General features: G+C 45.7%; 1 protein-coding gene across 2 annotated transcripts; it reads right to left on the reverse strand.

Moving 5' to 3' along the window:
* Positions 1-345: 345 nt before the first annotated feature.
* Positions 346-22,749, reverse strand: ELOA (elongin A). Of its 2 annotated transcripts, none has more exons than XM_024203622.2 (11): positions 22,598-22,749; positions 17,194-17,250; positions 14,201-14,319; positions 12,088-13,303; positions 11,392-11,506; positions 10,628-10,780; positions 9,831-9,928; positions 6,659-6,839; positions 5,961-6,072; positions 4,991-5,142; positions 346-3,334 (listed from the first exon to the last, which is right to left on the reverse strand). In XM_024203622.2, exons 1-11 carry the CDS (start codon positions 22,667-22,669, stop codon positions 3,273-3,275), a joined length of 2,337 nt encoding a protein of 778 aa, XP_024059390.1. In that variant the 5' UTR covers positions 22,670-22,749; the 3' UTR covers positions 346-3,272. The 2 variants fall into 2 exon arrangements, with proteins under 2 accessions (XP_024059390.1, XP_024059389.1); XM_024203621.2 differs by having other exon boundaries at positions 10,628-10,783.
* Positions 22,750-23,823: the final 1,074 nt, after the last annotated feature.

Consider the following 23,823-nt stretch of genomic DNA (forward strand, 5'->3'; position numbering starts at 1 on the left):
CTTATATTGCTTTAAAGGTGTTTTTAATATCAATTTATGATCCTTGGTTCAGGCTGTGGCAGATAAAGAGGAAAGGATCTGAAAACATGACAGACAGCCACTTAGATTCTGTTGCAAGCCTAGGATTTCACACTTATTTGCCAAAGCTTTTCAGTTTCCATCCATCTATCTATAGCCTCTAGAGAACAAGGGACTTTTGAGAATGAAAAGCAAACAGGAAATAGGGCTGTCAGATTAAAGAGCAAACTTCAGCTCATCAGCAATACCAAACACTCATACTTTCTAATTTGCTATTTCATTATGTTCAGTTATCACCCAGAGCCAGAAAGGAATAGACAGACACTGTCCAGTGCTTTGGCTTTTATTGAGACATGATTTTCTTCTTTTCATATAACTTATCTAATTAAAATATTAATCTCCGTAGTTACCACAAAAAAGTAACATAGAAAATCGTATATACACAGTTGGGGACCAAAGTACAAATGCAAGTCAGCATAACTCTCCCTCCTGCCCACGTCACTCATCCCACCCAGCCAAAGCACTCAAGGGAAGTGAAGAAAGGTGTTGGGTCCTGGGTGGTTTCTTTCCACACAGTATAGCACAGAAAATTGCACAAGTTTAACATGTTGAATGCTGGAAGAGATTGGAAACTGAGCAAGCAATTTTACTCTACAGTTGGCTTAGTTCCTGTCTTACTAAAATAATTCCTCCCCCTCCGTAAAAAGGATTCCAATTCTTTCAGCCTGGGAGATTTAGTGTCTGACTGAAAAAAAGAAAGAGCATCTTGCAGGGGCGAGATGAGTGTTGGTCTCATGTGAAGAAGGATCTGCTCCTCATTGAGAAAGTGGATTGAAATATTATGGGATTAGAGGCAACAATATTTGTATTGTATCTTTCCCCACAAATCCACCAAACGAGGCTAAAATACTGACAGATGGCAGGGTCTGCAAAGAGAGAACTGGTTTTAATGGGAGGATATACCCACTGCACAGCTAAAAGTAGTACCCACAGTCCAGACATGGATAGCTAACTGTAATAATGCTAGGTAGCAATTTAATGGTGCCCGAGAGAATTCCCAGATTTACCCAAGGTTCTTTAACTGTGGCTCCACCGTGGCCCAGACACAGATGAGTCTTCCCTTTTCCCCACACCCCAAGTAAAAAACAGAAATAAATGGTAGCACAACAGTTGGCAGAAGATTATATATTGTTACCTAATTAAAAATACAGCAAATTAAATACAGCAAAATGCAAGAGCAAAAAGGCATTATTTTACAGCACAATACACACTGAAATGCTGCACAGTAACATGATTAAAGCGTCTGGGACTTTAACAAATTTACGGCACACGAGATTCTGAGAAAACTCTTCCAAGATCTTCAAAATTAAGAATTGGGGCTTCCATGATGTTCAAATGCCTAAATAGACAGAACCCAAAGCATAAAGGGTTTTTTCCCCCCAAGTCATCTGTGGTATATACTTCACAGCAAAGTTCCCTCAGGCCAGCATACGCACCCAAGTCCACTTGTTCAGGGTTTTCCAGTCAAGAAAATATGGTCATGCTGTTGAGCAGCTACCACCAAGAGCAGCAACCAGCCCTGCCTCCTTTCCTACAAGGAGAGCAGAATGTCCTCCAGAGTCAGAGACAGCAGTTGCATTTAGGAGCACTTCAAACGGGTCTTAGACCTGGACAGTTTCCATTTCCAGATCCAGTTACAGAGCCCATCGGATAGGCTTGATCCATCAACAGCAGGACAGGTTCCCTCAGAGCACTACCAGCTCTAACCCAGTCCAACCTTTGCCAGCAGTGCTCCAGGTAAACTTGCTTTCACATCTGTCGAGAGAGATTCAGTGCTTGTGCTGAACTGGCGGCCATAAGAAGGATTTTATAACCTACAGTGACTTCCTAGTAGTGTCGCTCACTTGAAACTGTGCCAGAAGCAGCTGCAGCCACAGTGAAATTCTGTTCATTTAACTGAAGTCACAGTCTCAGCATCCTTACCCATGACCACCTTCATGATGGAGTTTTGCTCCAAAGTCCCCTAGTTACTTTTCAACAGAAGCTGCTCACTCAAAGGTAAAACCTCACCCCTCCCTTCCACAGCTGGGATTTTTCCCTCAGACATCGGGTGCAATCACCATGTATTTTGAATTTGTATTGTAGAGTTTGCACCAACATAAGACAAGATTCACTTTCCCCATGAAGTGGTTTTACTTAAAAAAAAAAAAAAATAAAAAACACTACAGCTTTTGCTTTTTCCAGCAATAATTTACAGGGGAAAAGGCAGGATTTAAGTGCCAGCTTTTAGACTGGGAAAATCCTTTCCAATGCTGTGTGATGCTTGGGAAACTAGATAAAGCTGCTTCCTTCTGCTAAAAGAAATAAAACCAATTCCTTCATTGGTTTTGTTAAAATTGTTTTGGCTTCCAGAGTCTGGAGACCGATCTAAAACCTAAAAGAGCGATTAAAATTTCAATTTCGGCACAGTGATATCTCTCCCCAAGAATTCTCGTGTTTTTCCAATAAGCTGAAGAAGAAGAAGAAGAAGAAGAGAACAACAGCGGGAGAAGGGACCTCAGCAGTTCTCAGAATTCCCACACAACAGTTTAAGCATCTGTACAAGCTGATCAGAGAGGTTGAGAGCTGGGATTCATTAACATACACAACTGGAGAATGCCGCCTCAGACCCAACCCATCCTGCTGAAGGACTGGTGAGCAGATTGGCCTCCAGCATTACCTGTTCCAGATAGGAGCTGACATGTAGTGGGCATGAACTCAAGGAAGAGGCTCCCATTGTAACAGCGTCCACATGGAGGGAAGGGGCTCCGACTCAAGTAATCGGGAAAGAGGCAGGGTCCTTCTACCAGGACTGGGGTGGGGGTGGGGAGGTGTCATAATATCTGGGGGAAATATTAATTAAAACCATTTTGTAAATTTATTAAGAGGTTAAATAGCAACATTAGTCTCTGGACCTTCCCTTCTCAGCAGATACCAAGACTTCACATTTTCTGAAGGTTTTATAATTCTGAACATGGTGTTTTTGACAGAAATTGGAGGCAAGGCAGGGGAGGTAGAGAAAGGGACTGGAGGGCTGGCTTGAAAAATAGTGTGCTGTCATCCTTGTGCAGGTTTTTTAAGCCTCTCACAGCTGCTGCAGCCTCCATGGAGCATGTTGAGGAAAGGACTCGGTGCTCCTTGGGTGCCTTCCTTCCCCTCCACCTTCAATGCCACTCCCCCACAAGAGAGGAATTCCCATTTCTCTCCTGGGCAGCTTATCTTCGAGAGAACCTGTTTTTGAATGCTTTGATAGTCTTTGCCATCATGGGTGCAATTTCTGAAACAACGGAAAAAAACAGACCTAAGAGTAGTGGTACAAAGAATCAGAAGAACATAGAACTGGTTACCTAGTTGCATCTCTCATGATCCCACTGGCATCCAAGTACACCTCTACCCCGATATAACGCGACTCGATATAACACGAATTCGGATATAACGCGGTAAAGCAGCGCTCCAGGGGGGCAGGGCTGTGTGCTCCGGCAGATCAAAGCAAGTTCGATATAACTCAGTAAGATTTTTTGGCTCCCGACAGCGTTATATCAGGTTAGAGGTGTAGCACAACCCAACGTTGTCTCAGCCAATAGAATTGGCAGCTACATGGAGAAGACCTATTGGGATCTTCTATTTCAGCCCCAGGCCAGTAAAGAATTGCTCACTACAATACATTCCCCGGTGCTTTATCCAGTCTAGTTTTATATGATTCAAGTTAGAGTCCTGCAAATCTGTGGATATCCGCTTTATATCCACGGACCATGTTTGCAGATCAGATGCGGATACAAATTTTGAATCTGCGCAGGGCTCTAATTCAAGCAATGGGGTTTTCACTGCCTCCTGGGAGACTATGCCACCATCTTACCATCACTGGGAAAAGCCCGGCCCCAACATGGTGGAAAAGGGATTGAACTAACTAGGAGCCATACAGTCCAAGGTTCACCCATCCTCCCCGTACTAACTGCACAATATCAGCATCTTTTAGTGCTGCCTTTAAAAGAAAGGCTAGCCAGCATGCCAGAGGATTTTGAAGAACAGCTTTAAATTTTGGGGAGCATTCAAATCATGTGCCACCCTCAGAATTTTCCAAAGAACAGCAGACTTGTCAGCTCTGACTGACCAAGAACCTCAGCTGGTCAACTAGGTCTTTCCACTGGTAACACGGCAAACCTCTGAAAGGCATTTACCCTCCTCATTTGTCGGCCATAAATCTAAGGTGCCTATCGCTGTGGTATCTAAGCAGCAAATGTACAGCAATGCTAGAAGTGGCCAGGGGGCTTTCAGCTCGCTCTCTTACAGGCATCTTCCTTCTGCCAGTTCTTTTCTCTCCCCCTCCTCCTCCTCTCCATGGTGAGCTACCCATGAGAGTGATGCAGTTATCAAGGGAAGATTGCAAATCCCGCCACTTTTGTTATTTTAAGCTGAACATACTCAGGGCTGGGCTCAGTCCATGACCACAATCCAACAGACCTCACTTAAATCTGGGACTAAATTCCAGCCTATTTTTGTTAACAGGTTTAGTGACGGCGCCTGCCACGGCTGAATATTTCAGACACCCAAGATATAAGAATTGATCCTTGCAAGACTCCTCTGAGACAGGTTGGTATTGTCAGTTTTACAGACTGGGAAACTGAGGGAGGGAAATTGACTTCCCCCAAGGTTGCCTAGCAAATATATGGCAGAGGTGGGTAACGAACCTAAGTCTCTATTCCCAATCCAATGCATCCACCACAAGACCATTTCTAACCCTTTGCAGCAATTTGACCCATTTTTGCCATCCTTCCCTTTAACAGGAGGGTTGGAAAAGGAACGCCCCGCTCTTGAGTCAGCCCCCTGCTAACCCTATATCAATCTCTTCCATGCATGATCAATCAGTGGTTAAAGCTCATAGTAACAACAGCTAGAAATAACTAGCACAAACAGTGATGCCTGCATCACTCACTCTTCACTGGTGGTTTCCTGGGGTCATAGCCAGAGGTGGTGCTGCCTGGGGATGGACCAGAATGGGCACTGCTCGTGCTGGGCCCATCATAGGACTGCTCCTCCTCAGACTGGGCATAACTTCTACCGGGTGAGAACAGGACTGGTTTTATCCTGCAATTCAGAGAAATATGGAGGAGATACCAACAGCTTCAATGATGGAACCAATTCATTTCCATGCCATGCGCGGGTAGGTGCTGAGTGGATACTCTCTTCTCTCTGTCCCAACCGCACAATTTACTGCACATCTGAGGTGGAACTCCACAGCAACATGACTGAATTGCACTTATTACGTTGCAAACAATTCATCTTCAGTGTCCAACGAACTGGGGATCATTTAGCCCCATTTCACAGATTAGGAAACAGGGACAGAGATTATGTGATTTGCCCAAAGCTAGAGTCAGTCAGTAGAGGAGCCAAGATTAAAACTGGCTCCTAGTCCAGTGCTCAAACATCAGACCAGGCCACTCTCAGCATTGTGTATAGCATTCCTACAAGTTCAATGGCTGCCAAGTAACATTCCACAGATAGAGGGGACCTGAGAAGTTCCCTACCAGACCAGGCCTGTGCTGCAGGTTTCCAGTTTCTCCTGCCAGAACTGATGGCCTAAGTTACTCCTGAAGCAAACCAGGGAACTGGGAGAGCTTGAACTCAAGAGCTTGGCAGCTGAGATAGATGCTTGTCCATTGTTTTTAGACTTATACACATGCCATCGATTGCTACTGACTGACAAACCTCTCCCTCCCCTTTAGTGACAGAGAGAAGGATCTGAAGGGAGGGGGAAATCTCCTTTCTCCTGTTCCCGTCCCTCCAGCCTCCATAAGACAGGAGGGATTCTTTGTGCTCAAGGGACAACCTGCTGGGTTTCTCCCACTGCCCAGCCCCCTAAGGAAAGGTCCTGACCAGACAGGTGGGGGAGGTTTAAGACTCACTTGATCTTCTCTGGTACAGCAGCTCCTCCAGTTCCAAATTTCTCTTGTCTCCTCCGCACATCCCGAGGGGGCTTTGCTGCTGAATTGACAAATGCCATTTTGGCCACTCTGCCTGCAGAGGGAGAGAAAACACACCCTTTAGGATCCAGCCACAAGTGGGTCCTCTGAACTCACTGTCACAAAGCAGCGAGTCCACCTTCATGCTCTCTAGTGGAAGCACCGGCCACCACATCCTCACCCTTTCACTCCATTACATGGGGCAGAGTTCCCTCACTGACCCTGTACCCCTCTGCTACCGAGCTTCATGCTTGAGAGAGGCCACACTGATAGACCTGTGGACAGAGAATTTCAGAACAGCCCAGGAGTGCCCTATCAATATACTTCAATCCCAACCTGGGGGAACGACCCTAAGAACGAAACAAGATTTCAGTCTCTGTGACCTCTGATGTCCCCGCAGGAAGGGACAGTAGGCTGTTTTGCCCATGGAACAAATCTCCTAGGAACTGAACTGAGGCCCGCAAAATTATTTAAGTGGGACCATCATTCAGACAACAGTGATTTGGGACAACTTCTAACCTGGGCCAGATTTGAACCAGCCTCCTAGACAGCCAGTCCTTTCTTTTCACTCCAGCACGAAGAATCACAACCCACCCCATTCACCAGTCCGTCTCCCCTGCATCACCCAGTGCCTGTTTTACCTTTGGGTTTGTTGGCATGAGCTGAGCGGATGTTCTGTGTTAACATGAGCAGCCGCTGTTCTCGGGCATCGTGGAGCCGAAGGTACATCTCCCTCCAAGACTCAAACTCTTCTGGCTTCTCCTTCTTGAAGTCCCGGACGCAGTGATTGTGCCACAGCTGATCAGTGTCCTCAATTAAAACCTGGAGATAGACCCGTGAGTTACCTCAGAGACAGTTTTCTGGGATCTCTCTGGAGAGCACATGCTCAGACCTTTAACCCACGTGCCACCTAGTGGCCCTCCTCCCTTCACATACCATCACCCCTAGTGCTATTAAGTAGTTCACAAGTCTAGCATGTCCCATCTACATGAATCATGCAGTGAGGGAATGACTCTTTTCAAGAGGTTCAGCTAGGTTCCCTATCACACTCAGCTCATCCCAGTTTACAGGGCTGTGTCACACTGCTCTCCTGCCAATATCAGACTGCAGGGACCTTCGGCAAAGGGCAGAATTTCACTGTAGCCTCAGTACCTAAGCCTATTCTCCCCCTATGGGGCAGTTACCTATTTCACATCACAAGTTCAGCACAGCAAAGGGCCAGAGCATTAGCCCAAAGGTGCGGTGTCAAAACCCCCTGTTGCCTTCCAAAAAGTAGAGCTGGAAACTTGGCCACAGCAAAGGAGGAGTCTATACAACTGGCTAAGCTCTTCTCAAATGAAACAGCATCTGCTTTAATGCAAACCGCTCCTCCCGGCTGGATTCAGAAGTACCGTGATTAGCTTACGATGAGTTCCAGGCCAGATCCCCCACTGGTCTTTACAGAGGGCATTCGCTATCCCTCTTACGTGTGGGAAATCATGGTGTGCGGCAGGGAAGCAGGCTGCTAATGTATTTTGCTCTCATGTTCTCTTTGGTGGGCAGAGGAAAGAGAAGGAAGTGGTGGCATCTCTCTTTCCTCTGGCTCTCACCTTGATTGACACTGGAGAGGTTCCCTCAGAGTGACAGTGGGTACCATCACATGCTAGTATGAGCACAAGTGGATCCATCTTCAAGCCTCAGCTGCCTGTGCTGCAGTTAGTTGCCCTCTACTAACAGACGTGGCAAGCAACACGCACCTCCGTAGGAGCGGTTAGGATGTTCAGCACCAATCCCCCTCCCGAGATTAACCTAACCAGAGTAAACAAGGAGGCAGGACCTCAATACTACTTAGAAGGAAGTGGGGGATGCAAAAACCCATGACCAGGCTAGGGGTGCTACTGAAAGACATCTGGGACACCAGCTCAGCGCCCAGGGCTGGGAGCTCCGTCAGTCTCATTACCCACTCAGCAGCTGGGCCTGGTGCTATGAACAGTGGCTTCCTGCAGTGCAAAGCAACAATTAAGATTTTCCCCAGACAATCCACTGCCAAAGACCTGGGACCCAGCCAGCCGCATTTAATTCAAAACCAGAACATTTCCAGCCTCATAAGGCACTTTCCCGATCAGGCAGACCAGCAAGACTCTCCAGCTGGCATTCTGGACCTCTTGCTGTTAGTGTTACTGCACACTGTCGGATTCACATGCAGCTCTGAGAAGCCAGCCACATGCTCCTAGCACAGTGAGGGTAAACACCATGCTGGAGGTAGCCTGGCAAACCACTGCCACTGAGGGAAAACTGATTTCAAGAGAGACAGGAGATGGCTGATGATCCTGGGACCCAAACAAGGCTGATTTTAACAGTAACCCCTGGCCAGAAGCACCTCATCTGTGGGGTGGGATATCCTGGTGTGACAATGAGCCAGAAAGAGTTAAGCAACCAGCAGGCTAACGTGACCCAGATCAACCTTTAAGAGCATATTAGAGAAGAATTGAAATGGTAAACAGGGCCATTTCTTGTAGATGGTTATCAAAGCCATGATAGATAGGCCAGAGTGTTTAAAACTTTGTATTGTCAAAGAATTAGAAGTAAATTAATAGTATTTGTCTGTGTTTACCTATATCTATCTGTTAGAAACTTCACAATGTGATCTCATTAACTGGTAGATGATAAACTTCTCTTCCCGTCTGTTACTATGTTCTATTAATTTAGAGATCAAAAGGGAATATTAATATTTGGATGAAACTTGGGTGTAATAATATCATGTCTATATTTCTCTTTGAAGTTTGTTGCAAACTGTCTATGAACTGCTTGGATGGATAATTAACTTATGCTGATGAATGCAACTAATTACTTGTGTATACATAGGAAATAGGTTTTGCTTCAAAGCCACAATGTATAGTACCTATTCTTCACCCAAGGAATATCTGCTGTGCTGTCGGATGTCAAGAGGCTAGCGCAGCCTGTCAGAGATCTATACAAGAACTCTGGGGCCTGATCCTGTCATCTCAAGTCTGCCTGAACCTTATCAGGGGAGGTTTTGAGTTGCCAGACTGGGAAGCTGAAGCCCTATCTGGATTACCCTGCTATTTCTCAGGGAGAATATATACAGCCTCTGCACACAGACTGCCTGTTGTATATAACCAATGGAATTGATTCTGAAAGAACATTTTGCAACTCAGCAGCTCACCGTCTCTACTACGAAACTGACCTAAGAACTTTATCATTATTCATAGATATGAATCTTTTAACCATAATCACTCTCTCTTTTTAATAAATCTTAGTTTAGTTAATAAGTGGCTGTAAGCGTGTATTTGGGTAAAGTATGAAACATTCATTGACCTGGTGGGCAATACGTCTAATCCCTTGGGATTGGTAGAATTTTATATATGGTGAACAAGATTTTAAGTAATCCTCATATTTGACTTGACTGTCAGGTGGAAGCCCAGGGCTGGATTGCTTTAAGGGAGCTGTATTTTTGGCTTCTGGGTAACCAGTAAGGTATTGCAGAAGCTGTTTTGGTGAATCTAATTATTAGAATAATCCACCAGTTTTGGGGATTGTCTGCCCTGATTGAGCAATCGCAGGGTGGCCCTCCCAGGCACCACGGTCACACCTGGAATACTGGCTGCTAATAGGGAAGCAAGGCTCGGTGGCAGGAGATAAATTGTGGCCAGAATGAAGAGTTGGGGGACCTCTCCCAAAGCCTTTCAGCCATGGTCCATGCCTTCTCATGAACGTTCTCCTCCTCCCAGTGAAGACAGAATGTTACGCATGCATGGAAGTATCAGCATTCTCCTCCTGCCCAACGCCTGCCTCTGAGTTGGAGACACCTACGTGATTACATTCCTCAATGCGATACAGTTGATTAGGGGTGCATCTCTCCAATACTGGCTCCAACACCGAAAAAGGAACTCCACCGACTTCATAGATTGCTACAGGAGAGCGAGAGAGAGACACCGACAATGTTTATCTGACTCCTTTCAGCCTGAGGGAAAGTGTTTAACAGAGCTTACCGATAAACACATGGGTCATTGCGGCCACCACAGAAATGCAGAAGATCATGACAGCTGTTGAATAGCTCACAGCAATACTACACAGCAGTTTAAAACAGGAAGGGAAGGAAAGGGGAATATACTGTATCCACCTGCTGCAGAGAGAATTTACAGGCAGCAGAATTTGAGCAAGTCATTGGGCCCAACAGCTCTATTCCTGCAAAAGAGTGCTATGGGTAATCTTAACCATATGTGGTCACTTGTCACATCCCTAGTCAAGACCCCAATTCTACACCTTATTTCTAAGAGTGCAGTGCTCCCCAGAAGTAAGCTGGGGCATTGGTTCAGTACTGACACAGAGCACCCTCTACCAATTCCTGCAGCACTAGTGTTCCTTTGCGGTCTCCCATCCTAGTATTAGCCTATCCCATTCCTGCTTAGCTTGCTAAGTGATATGGCTGTAAAGTGTACAAAGCCAGGTGCTCCCTGGAGATATAAAAGCAAGTTAACAACTCACTGCACGACACCTATGAGGAGCATTCCACCGGTATTCAGAACTAGGCCAGCAGAAGCACAGAACTCTCCTCACACTGACAGTGGAGGATTACACCTTTAAAGCAAAGCGGGAGTGATACTCACAGTCAATATTGTTGTTGAGGACTCTGATGCACTGCTCATATAGAGACATCATCTTGGGGAGGTAGGCAGATTTAGAGCCCGAATACACTTGCATCTTGGAATTCAGCCTGCGTCCTGTAAAGCCAGCCTCACCCTCCTCAATGGGCGAGGACACTGCTGTGATCAGATGACAGATGGGAAAGAAAAGAAATAAGACCAGCATCATGGTTTCACCTGAGCGGTAAGAGCAGCTTGAACTGCAGAGCAAGTCCTGAGCAATTATTCAGACAGATCAAGGTTAATACACCAGGCTCAGAGGCACATGAGTAGCCGGGTCAGCTGACCACTAATGTGACTGCAACCCCTTTACTTGTGCCTGAATTGAGTCATGCGCCAAAGGACAGATAATCAAAGCTCATGCTTCAGAATAAGCCAACTGCTTCAGGGTCAGGAAGGACTCTCCCCTGTCCCTCCCAAAATGTACGAAATGGGGAGGAGGGGAGTCATCTTCCGCTGAAAGATCAGGTATTGGTCCCTGCCAGAGGCAGAACAGTGGCCCCTGAGTATATAAGGCCTTTCGTCCCCTGAGCTTTGCACTGGTACTGAGGCTGGACAGAGAGAGGTCACACTAAGTTAATCACAAGGAGCTTTAATTCAAATGACATACTGGATTCTGCACACGGGGGTTAATCACAGCAATCTCTCCCTCCTCCCTTACCCCCACAAAGCACCCAAGGACTCTTCCAGTCCCAAAGATTCTGCCCCATCCCTGGACCAGCACATACTTTTCCTCTTTGTCTGGGAGAAGGTAATCAACTCGAGAGAGGGAAGTGGGCGATAATTGGCCTGAATTGCAGGCAAAGGGATATCTGGTAACGTTGGCATCACATCAATGGGGATCTGGAGGGAGAGAAAGCACAAAACTGAACAGAGATAAAAGAGGGAGAGAACATGCGCAGAAGCTGGTAGTTGTATTCATTGAAAACATTTTAATAACCCACATGACGACGATCAGCCTGCACCAGGGCATAGCCTCAGACTGAGATTTCAATCCTGTCCATGTTATCGGTGGACGAGCCCAAGGCAATTTCAGCACAGAACACAAGCATGAGCCTCCACGCATCCCCGCATTCACTAACATGAGAGTCACTCATACCTGTATACGCTACAGAGTATTGTGCTCAACGGCCCTAGTAAGAAGCCAAGTGTGGGATGGATAATCTCACCCAACAGCAGAAATGTCACTCAGAAGGAGGCATTACAGAATGTGGTCCCATGGAGTACCCGATGGGACATCCCTACGTATCAGGTTCCACAGCCCCACAGAACACCAGCCTTATGCTAAATTCAGGATCTGAGATGGCAAAGAGGACATGAATTAATCCTAAGCACCTGCCAAGTAGGGCAGAGCATGCCTGGTATGGAAGGTGGCACTTACCAATGCCACAGTTTGTTCATATTCAGACTCTCTGAGATCTTACCTTTTTCGGTTTGGATGTCCCAGATTGCTTCTTCTCTGCCCTTTTCTCGCTTGTCTGCTTGTGACTTGTATTCTTTCGGCTCGAGTCTGAGCTCTTGGTACTGGCTTTAGACCCATTTTGCTTGCCATGCCCTCTGTTTCTCTCAGGGGCTGGAGGAGCAGGGGGTTTAACCACCTTCTTCTTCTTTTTCTGGGGCTGGTCATAGCTGAGGTATGACTCAAAGGACATTTTAGGCTGCTCATATTCATCCTCCACTTCCACCTCCCCAAAACCCGGTGAGAAACCCACGGATTTTTTGTCTGAGTCAGAGGCTTTGGATTTGCCCTCAGTAGTCTTTAAGCTGCTAGAAAGCCCCTTCTCTTTGCTCCTGTTTGAGGAGTTACCCTCTAACTTCCGTTTCTCCCGATCCACGTTGGATATCTCCAGGCTTAGCCTGGACTTTTCCAGTTTGGCTTTCTCAGAGTCCCGATGTTTTTGCTTCTTATGGTTGTCAACAGCCTCCTCCAAGTGAGGTTGTGACTTTTCTTTCCTGGAGCCCCCACTTTCTCTGTTCTTCTCTCTCTTGGTGCCGTCTAAAGTCCTGAGCTTCTCCTTGCTGCCACCTGCTGAGGGAGCCTCTCGGACCTGCTCCTTGAAAGAGGACTTGTGCAGTCTTTCTGGGCTAAAGGCAGAGGTCCTCACCTCCCCCTTGGTGTCCAGTCGCTGCTTCTCCTTGTGAGAGGACTTGTGCTCTTTGCTCCGAGTCAGGTTTCCTTTGTCTTGGGATTCGCTGGGATTCCTTTCGTGGCTTCCCACCAGCTTGTCCTGAAAGCTGTGGCCTTTATTAGCTTTCCGATGAAACACTGTCTGCTCCACCTCTTGTTCCTCAGAGGCAGAGTGATCCATGTACAGTTCCTCAGGGCTCTCCCTCAGCTCAGGTGACAAAGCGTGTCCATAGTCCGAGTATTCCTGATCTGAGGAGTGCACTGGGGAAGCTCTGCCCCAGCCCTTGTCCTCCTGGCTGCCATAGCTGACGGCCTCATGGGCTCTCTCAGGCTCTGAATACCTTTTGGCCTTCTTCTCTCTGTAGTTTGGCTCACATGATTGGCTGCAGGAAGGCTGGAATGCTTCCGAGTAGTCCTGCTCAGCTTCCTCGTCCTCTTTTGGGGAAGGCTCTCGCTGCCGTTTCCTAGAGCTGCTTCTCTCATAGTCACGTTCTTCTGAATCAATGTTATTTCTAAGAGACAAAGACAACCCAATAGTTAGACAAAAATCCATCAACAAGAATAAAAGGAGCGACTTCCTGAGGACAGTGTGGATGGGAACCAGGTACACAGAAGAATAAGACCATCTGGAGGTTGAACATAGTAAAAACATTGATGATTCTTTCCTGCACAACGTTCGGGGCTTTAGTGGTAGTGTCTCCAGTACAGAAATCTCCAAGCCCTAACTTACCGGGACTGAAGATTTCCCAGCAATCTGGGAGAGAGCAAAGCAGCTGCCTCAAGACAGAGGAAGAATGCATGGGGCCATACTGGGCTACATTCTCCTAATTACACACACCAGCATGCAGGGCTACAGCAGCCATTACAATCCAATCTCTAGTACCACAGAGTCATGCGTTAGGCCACAGAAGAGGTCAATTCAATCAGCCAATCCCTCTCCCTGGAGCCACAGCACTGTTCCTACAACACACTTGCTAGTATTAACCAAAGGGCTGAGTTTTCATAACAGCTGTTTTCACTGGCTCTCAGAAAGAGGATTTCCACTCTGCTTTGTGCCTATAGCTTCCTCTCTAGTGTTACAACATTAGGGAAGTGAGATGTAGGGTTTGTCTCCTGCTTTCGTGAAGACATTTTCTAGGTGTCTAGAGTCACTCTCTCCATCACACTACCGTTTCCTGAAAGAAAAACGTTACTCCGACCTGAAACTGCAGTAGTCAGCAATTCTGTGGCCACTGTAGGCAGGAAACTTACCCCACAATGAGGTAAGCACCTCATGCAGAGTGATCACTCTGATGTTATGATGATTTTGAAGCCTAGCCTTATTTCCAGGGCCACAGAAATCTAGCACCACCTCCACTGGGAGATTTACTGCAACTTATCCAGCGAGACAAATGGACAAGCTAGCTTACCGCTCTACTTCTTGAGGGACTGGCACCAGCTTCTTCCATCTGGCTACTAAGTTCTTGGCAAAGTCTCCCACCAGCTCATGTTTCCGTAAGCCATTCACAGTCTTCCCAACACCAGTCTCCTGCAAGAAAGATGCAAGACATCAGCTGATCTCCGCAAACCAGTCAACATTCTCAGCACTGGTCATCTAAAAACAGGTTTGTCAAAGTCAAACTCCCAGATCCGCTTCGTTACCCAGAACCCTCTTCAAGTTAACAGCCTCAAGAAAGCTAGTCTAAATTTAACCGTTTCAATGCTACCTAACGTACCAGATACACAGGCAAAGTGTGCTTCTATTGCATCATCAGCTTCCAATTTGGCAACAGAAAGTGAGCGGCCACAGCAAGAGTTCACACCAGGCCATGTTAGAGTTGCTATGAAACTTTTTTTTAACTAAAAGGGTTTAAATAAAAAGATCTGGAATTCCACCAAGCTCCAATGATAGCTTCAGGAGGGGAGCAGCAACAAACAAATGCAAACTCAAATAGTCTGTTTTCAAGCAAACACCCTTAAAAATATACAATAAGCAGAATGGTTTCGCTCAAATTTCTTCCAGGAGGTGTCAGTGTTTAAGAACATAGAACGCAACTCTCATCAACCATTCCAAGAATGCTGATGAAATCACCATGGTGCAACAGAGAGAGGGCCAAACCAACTGATTGTTTAGGGTAGGAGTTGTACCAGACTTGTGCTCAATATTTTAGTAGGGAGAAAGAAATTCACATTCAGTTGATGGTGATGAGTCGGGAATGTTCCATCACAGTGCTAGGAGGTCATCTGTCAGATAAGCCACAGGAAAAAGGGTCATGACCACTTTCAGATATTTATCGATTTTAAGTGGGGCTTTCAAGCGATTAAAAAAAGTACCGTAATGCAATCTCTTTATCATGAAAGTTGAACTTACAAAAAAAAACTGCATTCAAAAATCAAACAATGTAAAACTTTAGAGCCTACAAGTCCACTCAGTCCTACTTCTTGTTCAGCCAATCGCTCAGACAAACAAGTTTGTTTTCATTTGCAGGAGATAGCTGCCCTCTTCTTGTTTACAATGTCACCTGAAAGTGAGAACAAGCATTTGCATTGTGCCGTTGTAGCCGGCGTCATAAGATATTTACATGCCAGATGCGCTAAAGCTTCTTATGTCCCTTCATGTTTCAACCACCATTCCAGAGGACATGCATCCATGCTGATGACGGGTTCTACTTGATAACAATCCAAAGCAGTGCAGACCGACGCATGTTCATTTTCATCATCAGAGTCAGATGCCACCAGCAGAAGGTTGATTTTCTTTTTTGGTGGTTCGGGTTCTGTAGTTTCCACATCGGAGTGCTGCTCTTTTAAGACTTCTGAAAGTATGCTCCGCAGTTCGCCCCTCTCAGATTTTGGAAAGCACTTCAGATTCTTAAACCTTGGGTCAAATGCTGTAGCTATCTTTAGAAATCGCACATTGGTATCTTCTTTGCGTTTTGTCATATCTGCAGTGAAAGTGTTCTTTAAGTGAACAACATGTGCTGAGTTATCATCCGAGACTGCTATAACACGAAATATATGGCAGAATGTGGGTAAAAGAGCAGGAGACATACTATTCTCCCCCAAGGAGTTCAGTCAAAATTATAATTAACGCATAATTTTTTTTAATGAGCGTCATCAGCATGGAAGCATGTCCTATGGAATGGCGGCCGAAACATGAAGGGGCATATGAATGTTTAGCATATTTGGCACGTAAATACCTTGCAACGTCGGCTACAAAAGTGCCATGCGAACGCCTGTTCTCACTTTCAGGTGACATTGTAAATAAGAGGCAGGAAGCAGTATCTCCCGTAAATGTAAACCAACTTGTTTGTCTGAGCGATTGGCTGAACAAGAAGCAGGACTGAGTGGACTTGTAGGCGCTAAAGTTTTACATTGTTTTGGTTTTGAGTGCAGTTACGTAACCAAAAAAAAACTACATTTGTAAGTTGCTCTTTCACAATAAAGAGATTGCACTACAGTACTTGTATGAGGTGAATTGAAACATACTATTTCTTTTATCATTTTTTACAGTGCAAATATTTGTAATAGAAATAATATAAAGTGAGCACTGTACACTTTGTATTCTGCATTGTTATTGAAATCAATATATTTGAAAATGTAGAAAAACGTCCACAAATATTTAATAAATTTCCATTGGTATTCTATTGTTTAACAGTGCAATTAAAACTGCGATTAATCGTGAATACTTTTTTTAATTGCGATTAATTTTTTTAAGTTAGTCACGTGAGTTAACTGCTATTAATCAACAGCCCTAATTTTAAGGTCTTGAGGCCATCACGATAATCTAGTCTGAACCTCCTGTACAACAGGCCAATAGAAACCACCCAGGGATTCCAGCATCAAGCCCAATAACTTGTGGTTGAACTAGATCATTTGTTTTAGAAAGAGATCCAATCTTGATTTAATGACTCCAGGTGATGGAGTATTCATCACATTCCTTGGTAATCCATTGCAACGGTTGATCAGCATCAAATTTGAAACAAGGTGTAAATTGAAAGTGATTTCAGCTTCACTTGTCTTTAGAGTCTACACTGGCTAGTCTAAACTGGCAATGCTAGAGCGCTGCCACAGCAGTGCTTTAACGTGGCTTGCGTGGACGCAGCAGAGCTCTGGGAGAGAGCTCTCCCAGAGCGCTAAAAAAACCCACCTCCAAGAGGGGCATAACTATCAGCACTGGTGCACTGTCTACACTGGCGCTTTACAGCGCTGAAACTTGCTGCGCTCAGCGGGGTGTTTTTTCACACCCCTGAGCGAGAAAGTTGCAGTGCTGTAAATTGCCAGTGTAGACAAGCCCTACATGGCATTTTCCACAAGAACTGAGTGTTAGCCCCAATATCCCGATCACATTTCAATTTCAGGAGACATTTTGTTATTCTGTTCCATGAAGGGTACTGTAAAAATATAAGATTGTTATAGTTCTTACCACAAGGATGTCAACCGTGATAGGCAACTCAGAAAGTCTCTTCAGGCTTTTCAGCAGCTGCAGAGACAACAAGGAAAGTGTTCAGATTTATCATACTAATCACATACTGAGATTAGAAAGGAAGAAAATTCTGCACTGTATGGGAGCTTGTTCGAGATGTCTGAGCAGCAAACGTCTCTTAACTCATATCCACAAGCAGCTGTTATCTGACTTCAGATCAAGCTACTAAGGTGGTGAACACGTAGAGGACTGATTCAAAGAAATGTAACGTTTTGTTGCAGAAAGAGAGGGGAAGTCTGCAAGACAGCAGCACTGGGTAATTTGCACTGCTGTCATTTGAGACTCTCAAAGTGCATTAAGCCTTAACACTTCTGTGAAGTCTTCTCTCCATTTTACTCATGCGGAACGGAGGCACCAATTATATTATCTAGAGTCACACAGCAAGTTTGTAAAAGGGCTTGATACAAAACCCAGGGCCAGCATTTTCAGAAGTGTCTAGTGATTTTTGATGCCCACCTTGAGATCTCTTAAAGGGCACTTTAAAAACGTGCCTGAGCACCCCCCTCCAAGAATCAGGCCCCTTTCAAAAGTCTCAGTGTTCAGCATCTAAAATTGAGGCACGATCATAGCACCTATACACTCCCATCATAGCTCAGCGCTCAGTTGTGTTGTGTGCCATACAAACACAAAATATGACAACATCCATGACCCAGAAGCACTTACCTTTAAAATTAACATTAATTTTGGGGTGTAATTAGACATTCTACTAACCTCAGCCATTAGAAGTATCCTTCCAATGCCAGATTATAAACGTTATACATTGATCATTGAACAAAATGTGTTTTGACATATATTTGAAAGATGCTTTGACTTTACAAAACTTAACGTAAGGAAGGCAGGAGTTCATCTATCCTAAAGAACTAATGGGATGGCTTCTGCTCACTGCAGAGGGCTGATCACCACTTCTCCATGTTTCATTTAAGGTTTAGTTACCATGGTTGAAGGTTAATTTTTCTGTTGGCCTCAAAGTATTTAAACCAACCATGGCTTTTTAGCACTGTTGTTCTGAAATACTGAAGGGGACATTATCCCACATGCGCTCCAACAATAATTAACTGATTCTTAAATTCACCCTACCTGCAACCCCCCAATGAGCTCTGCATTCCTTAAGGCAGTGGTGGACAACCTGCAGGAAGCGGCAGCCAGCATGTCCCTGTGGCCCACGCCACTTCTCTCAGCTCCCATTGGCCGGGAATGGTGAACTGCGGCCACTGGGAGCTGCGGGCAGCCCTGCAAATGTAAAAAACTGTCTGGCGGCCCGTCAGCAGATTACCCTGACGGGCTGCGTGCGGCCCATGGGCCGCAGGTTGCCCACCACTGCCTTAAGATCTACATCAGAGGGCTCCTGCTGAGAAGGACCTGTTCAACTGCAGTGTCAACTAAGGGTACATCTACACTGGAAACTTCAAAGCGCTGCTGCGGAAACACTCAGACTTGCTGCGCTCAGGGGGGTGATTTTTCACCCCCCTGAGCCAGCAAGTTAGAGCGCTATAAAATATAAGTGTAGACAAGCCTTAAGACACCAATCTCAGTTAAGGAATCATAGCAAATTATAGATGGAGAGATACTGGAACCATTCAGACAATTGCTTGGACATTTAGGATTGTTCCCCATTGTACATTTCCTAGGGGTTTGGCCTATCTAATTTCAAACCTCTCAGGCAATGGAACATCCACCACTTTCATGGGGAGACTATTCAGACACCTAAAAGATCCCACGATTAAGAAGTTTTCCCTTTATATTTACTCCAAGTTTTCTAATTATACTTTCTTGCAGCATCCTAAGCAATTCCTCACTCTCCTTGGTTATTTGTAGCTTTTAGGGCCCTGTCTTGATGAGCAGGAAGGGTGCATTTTTCAATCAAGTTAGTTTAACATGCTTGGAAAGACTCCTGTGTTAATATTTGAGGGCTTTTCAATCATGCTACGCTAACACGAATCGATATAACAATTGAATCACATCCCTCTTTGCCCATCAAGGCAGTGTTCATTTCACTAAGCTTTCAATGTGTGCATATATAAATATACATTACATGCTGTTTTCATAATCTGCAATTCAGCAGGTTTTCTGGACAAGTTGCAAACTTTTAAATGAACACTGTCAGACACAAGACTTTCTTTTGGTTACTTCTGTCGCCAACAGCACCTTAGGGTACGTCCACAATACTGACATAGCCCAATAGTGCAGACGAAGCCTACGCCAACACAACGGGTTTATCTGTTGGTATAGGAACACCACTTCCTTGAAGTTAGCTCTGTCGACGGAAACCCTCTTTCATGACACAGCAGCATCTATCATGGGGGTGATGTCAGCATAGCTACGACTGACAGGGTGTGTTTTTCCCCGACAGCCCTGATCGATATAGCTATGCCAACATAACTTTCCAGTGTAGGCCAAGCCTTAGGTTGCTAAAATGGTTGTCTGTAATAGTCTAACTCACTGATCACTATATACACATTATTTGCTTATTTATCACTGTCCAAGGAGAATGGACAGACTGCAAGACCTCTGGAGCAAGGACACCATATACAGCACAATTGTGGCCTTTAGGTACCACAAAACAAAACAAAAAGAGTTTCACTTCCCAAGTCTCATGCCCTACCACAACACTGCTGTTGAAAACATGTGTGGAAAATGTTTAAACAAAGCTTTTGGATTATTTGCTTAATAAACTTGAGCCTAATCTAGCAGGTACCCACCTATGAAGTAGTACTGTGAAGCACCATATTGTTTATTTTAATTGAACTGCTCATTTTCCTTTTTAAATGTTTTTTAAATAACTAGACCATTGCAATGCTAACGAGGCAAGTATATTTCAGATTACTGCAGCATAGCCTGGTCCCATTCTCTTCAACAACATTTTATGTTGCTTGTATGTTCCCTTCTCTCCTTTCAGCACAAAACAAGCAGTTTTGAAGTGAGACAAAGTACACAATACAGCTCCAGTCTAACTATTTTAGAGTTTTCACCCCTTCCACTGGAAAATATGATTGCTTCCAACCCATGACAACAGCATCCAAAGTCTCCCACAGAGCGCTCCGTGCCAGCACTCTGAGGTTGTCCCAAAAATAATATTAATACTTAGCACTTTTCAGGAGTAGAACTCAGAGCACTTTACAAAAGCGGATAAACATTATTATTCCCATATTATAGATAAGCTGGGCTACCAGCCAGTAACCAGATGTTTCACAAAATGGTCCAAGAAACTTTGAGCTGGACAACGATGTCTCAGTTTCCCGATTTGTAAAATAGAGATAATACTCTCAGAAAGGTGTTTTGAAGATTAATGTTACTAACACCCTGGAACTATGAGTGCTATGAAAAGTGTATCGCATGTTAACTCCAGACAGAAACAACAAGAAAATAAACCCCTTAAAAATGCAGTTCTCTCACTGATGCATGTGCACAAAAAGAGATCTAACCCATAACGACCATGAGTAATACCTTGCAATGCCAAAATGAGTTGTCACACACAGTAGATTGTGTAGATCTTCATAGTATAAACTTACCTCTCCTTTCTGACATGATTTGATGAGCAGTGAAATAGTTAAACTTTCAAGTCTCAGTATCAGCTATCCTTGAGCATCTGAGTTAGCACTCAGAGATGAGTGGGACAGTTCATTTCTCTCAGAGTTAAGGCTGTTTTACTCAGTTTCTTGAACTAATTTAAAAGGAGATTTAATTCTCCCAGTGCAAAATTTGTGTGTAGACGAGCACTTGCTGTTTTAGGTTTTGCAGATGCAGAAAACATAAAAACCATGAACCAAGTGCATGCATTTCCACAATAACAGACAGTGACTTCCCCCACCCTGATCCTGCCCCCCCAATGAAAACTTGGATTCTGGAGAACAAGGTAACAGCATAAGTGAGGTGCCAGTACACAGGGTCAGTCAGAGTCCTGCATTTACAGGTGGAGAAGAGGCACAGAAGCCTTGTCTATAGCAGGAATTATCAACTGTTGACAATGGGAGCCAGCAATGGGTACAGCTGAATTGGTGCTAAACACAGTTTAACTGCAAGGACATATCAGAGTGAACTGAGTTCCCCAACTGTTGCTGACAATGGATGTCTGCAACATAATTTTCCTAGTGGAGACAAAGCTACACAGGCTAAACAACTTGCCAGAGAACAGAGAGGGAGTCTCCAAGTCAGAGCCAGAATTAGAACCCAGGAGCTCTAGGCTTCCAGTTCAGGCCACAACTCTCTAGAAAGCAGAGCCCACCATGGCTTAAATGAAATTGCTTTAAATTCCCCTGAGCAGCATCAGCCGAACAGCCAAAGCTTTGGTTTACCGTTGCCTTTCACTATAATCACACCCAGAATATTACATTAGGAATGATGGGTTTCCACCATAACTCAGCATCACTGGGGAAGGACCAGCTGTATCTTCCAGAAACAAGCTCCCTCACCAGATCTATGTTATTTGTTTCACTAACTAAAGTCCATATCTTGACATAAAGAACAGCCACACACACAGAATAACCCATCCTAGAGGGGCAATATTCCCCTCGGAGTCCATTCTGAAATCCTATTGAATGTATTCCTTGTTTAAGAGTCTTTTTGTAGGACGCAAGTTAGGGGCCCAGGTGTCTCCAGAGCCTATTTATCTGGTTAGGGCCTGGATATGGACCCCTTAAAAATATTGCAAGCATACTCAGGAGCGCTGCTACAACTTCCCCACTGCTTGGCACATACTAAACCACTTGTGCATTCAAACACATGTAGCCCACAGAAGGGTCATCCCCAGCAGGACCACCCCCACTGCGATATCCCCCAGACGCAACTCCTCTCAGTCAGTTCCTCTTCCATAGCCCCCTCTGCTAGAGCCTCTCCTGGCCCCCCTCCCCATATGTTCCCTATAGCTCCCCCAGAAGTCTTCTCAGGAGCTGAGACAGCCCCCTTCTCTAGATCCCTTCTCCCCACATCCCCAGCCTGGGACCCAGGAAGGTGGACCTCCATTGATCCCCTGGGGCCCTGGAATGGGACCCCAGCCCGCCTTCTACCCTCACAGCAGCCCTTAGAGGAGAGCTCAGAAACTGTCCCTCCCCTGGATCCCTGCCCCCAGTGACCCTTGGAATGGCCCCCCCAACCCTCCCTCTTCTGGATCCCTGACCCCCCTTTGCCCCGTGGCCCTTGGAAGGGCCCCCCAACCCTCCCGCTCCTGGATTCTCTGACTGGCAGTGGCCCTCGGACGGCCCCTCACTCCCCTGGGTTCGCCTCAGTTCGGGGTATTCGCGGGGGACCCGTGCCCTGCCGTCCCGACACCCGCCGGAGGGGGCCCTGGCGCTCGCAGCCCCCCAGCCCGCCTCCCGCCCACACTGCCCCCTCCCGTCGGCGCCGTTACCTTCTTGGGTTCCGAACTGCCCGAGAGTCGCGACTGCAGCTTCCCCACAACTTCCAACACCGATTCCGCCATTTTTACTGCTGGAGAGGCCTCCGTGGCGGAAACGGCTTCACCGCCCACCGACAACACTGAGCTTCCCCGTCCCTCGCCGCCATCTTCGCTCCTGGCAGGAAACGGAAACCAGACGTCTGGTCAACAGCCAGTCGCCATCCTGGGTGCTGGCAAGGAAGCTCCTGCGCCGAGAGGGGTCAGCCGCCATTTTGGATACTGGCAATAAGCTTCTGTAGTGAAAGGAGCCGCTGCCATCTTGGATATTGGCAAGAAGCGTCTGTGCTTAGGGGCAACCGCCATCTTGGTTGCTGGCAAGAGGCTTGTCTACCACCATGGGCCACTGAGAGCCAGCTACCCCCTTTCTACTGGTTTTTTTCAGTGGCTCCCTCTCAAACCCAACTGAGTTCACTGGGGACTATAAAGACAGGTGCCATCCCTCATACCCGTATCAACTGGGGCACCAGGAGGCCCATATCTGCACTGCTGCCCCTGTGCCATGTCAGAGACTGAGTTGCCATGGCACCACTACACGGTGGCAGCCAGGGACCCCCTGCGAGTTATTCCTGATAATGTGGTTCCCCCCCACACACACAGTCTGGGGAGAGGTGGAGACGGGGGCGTTGTGTAATGTCTCATAATGACCCCCTGGCTCGGCAGGCACAGGGATCACTACATACAGGCTTGGCAGACTTCAATTGTTTTCCTCATTTTGACAGAGAGCGTCAATACTCATTTTTAAGCATTTTAATTAGATTTTAATCTATTTACATTTTCACATTTGTGGGAAATTTGGGAGGGGCGGGGAAGGAATATCAGATAGTAATTATTTCCTGACAGTCGGTGCTGAGATTCAACAAGCTGAAACTTGATAACTGTTAAAACACAAAGTGTTAACATCGTGTGTCAAAATACACAAAGTAAAGATCCTGAACTCAAACGCTACTAAGCTCTCAAACAGCATTTTTTCTTACTTGGCCTACCTGTACATTGGAATTATTATCAATAGAAATAGTTTTTCAGCAATTTGTGTGTGTATGGTGAAACTGACATTTACCAACATTTACTGATAAAAATCTAATCCCTCTAACTAAACCTAATTACATAGATATATCAATAGCATTGGGTGCCAGTTACAGAATTATAGGTAGCCAGGGAACAATCACAGAATTAGAACT

Source organism: Terrapene carolina, unplaced genomic scaffold, assembly GCF_002925995.2.
Source record: "Terrapene carolina triunguis isolate 2854851 unplaced genomic scaffold, T_m_triunguis-2.0 Scaffold236, whole genome shotgun sequence".
Taxonomy (NCBI): domain Eukaryota; kingdom Metazoa; phylum Chordata; order Testudines; family Emydidae; genus Terrapene; species Terrapene triunguis.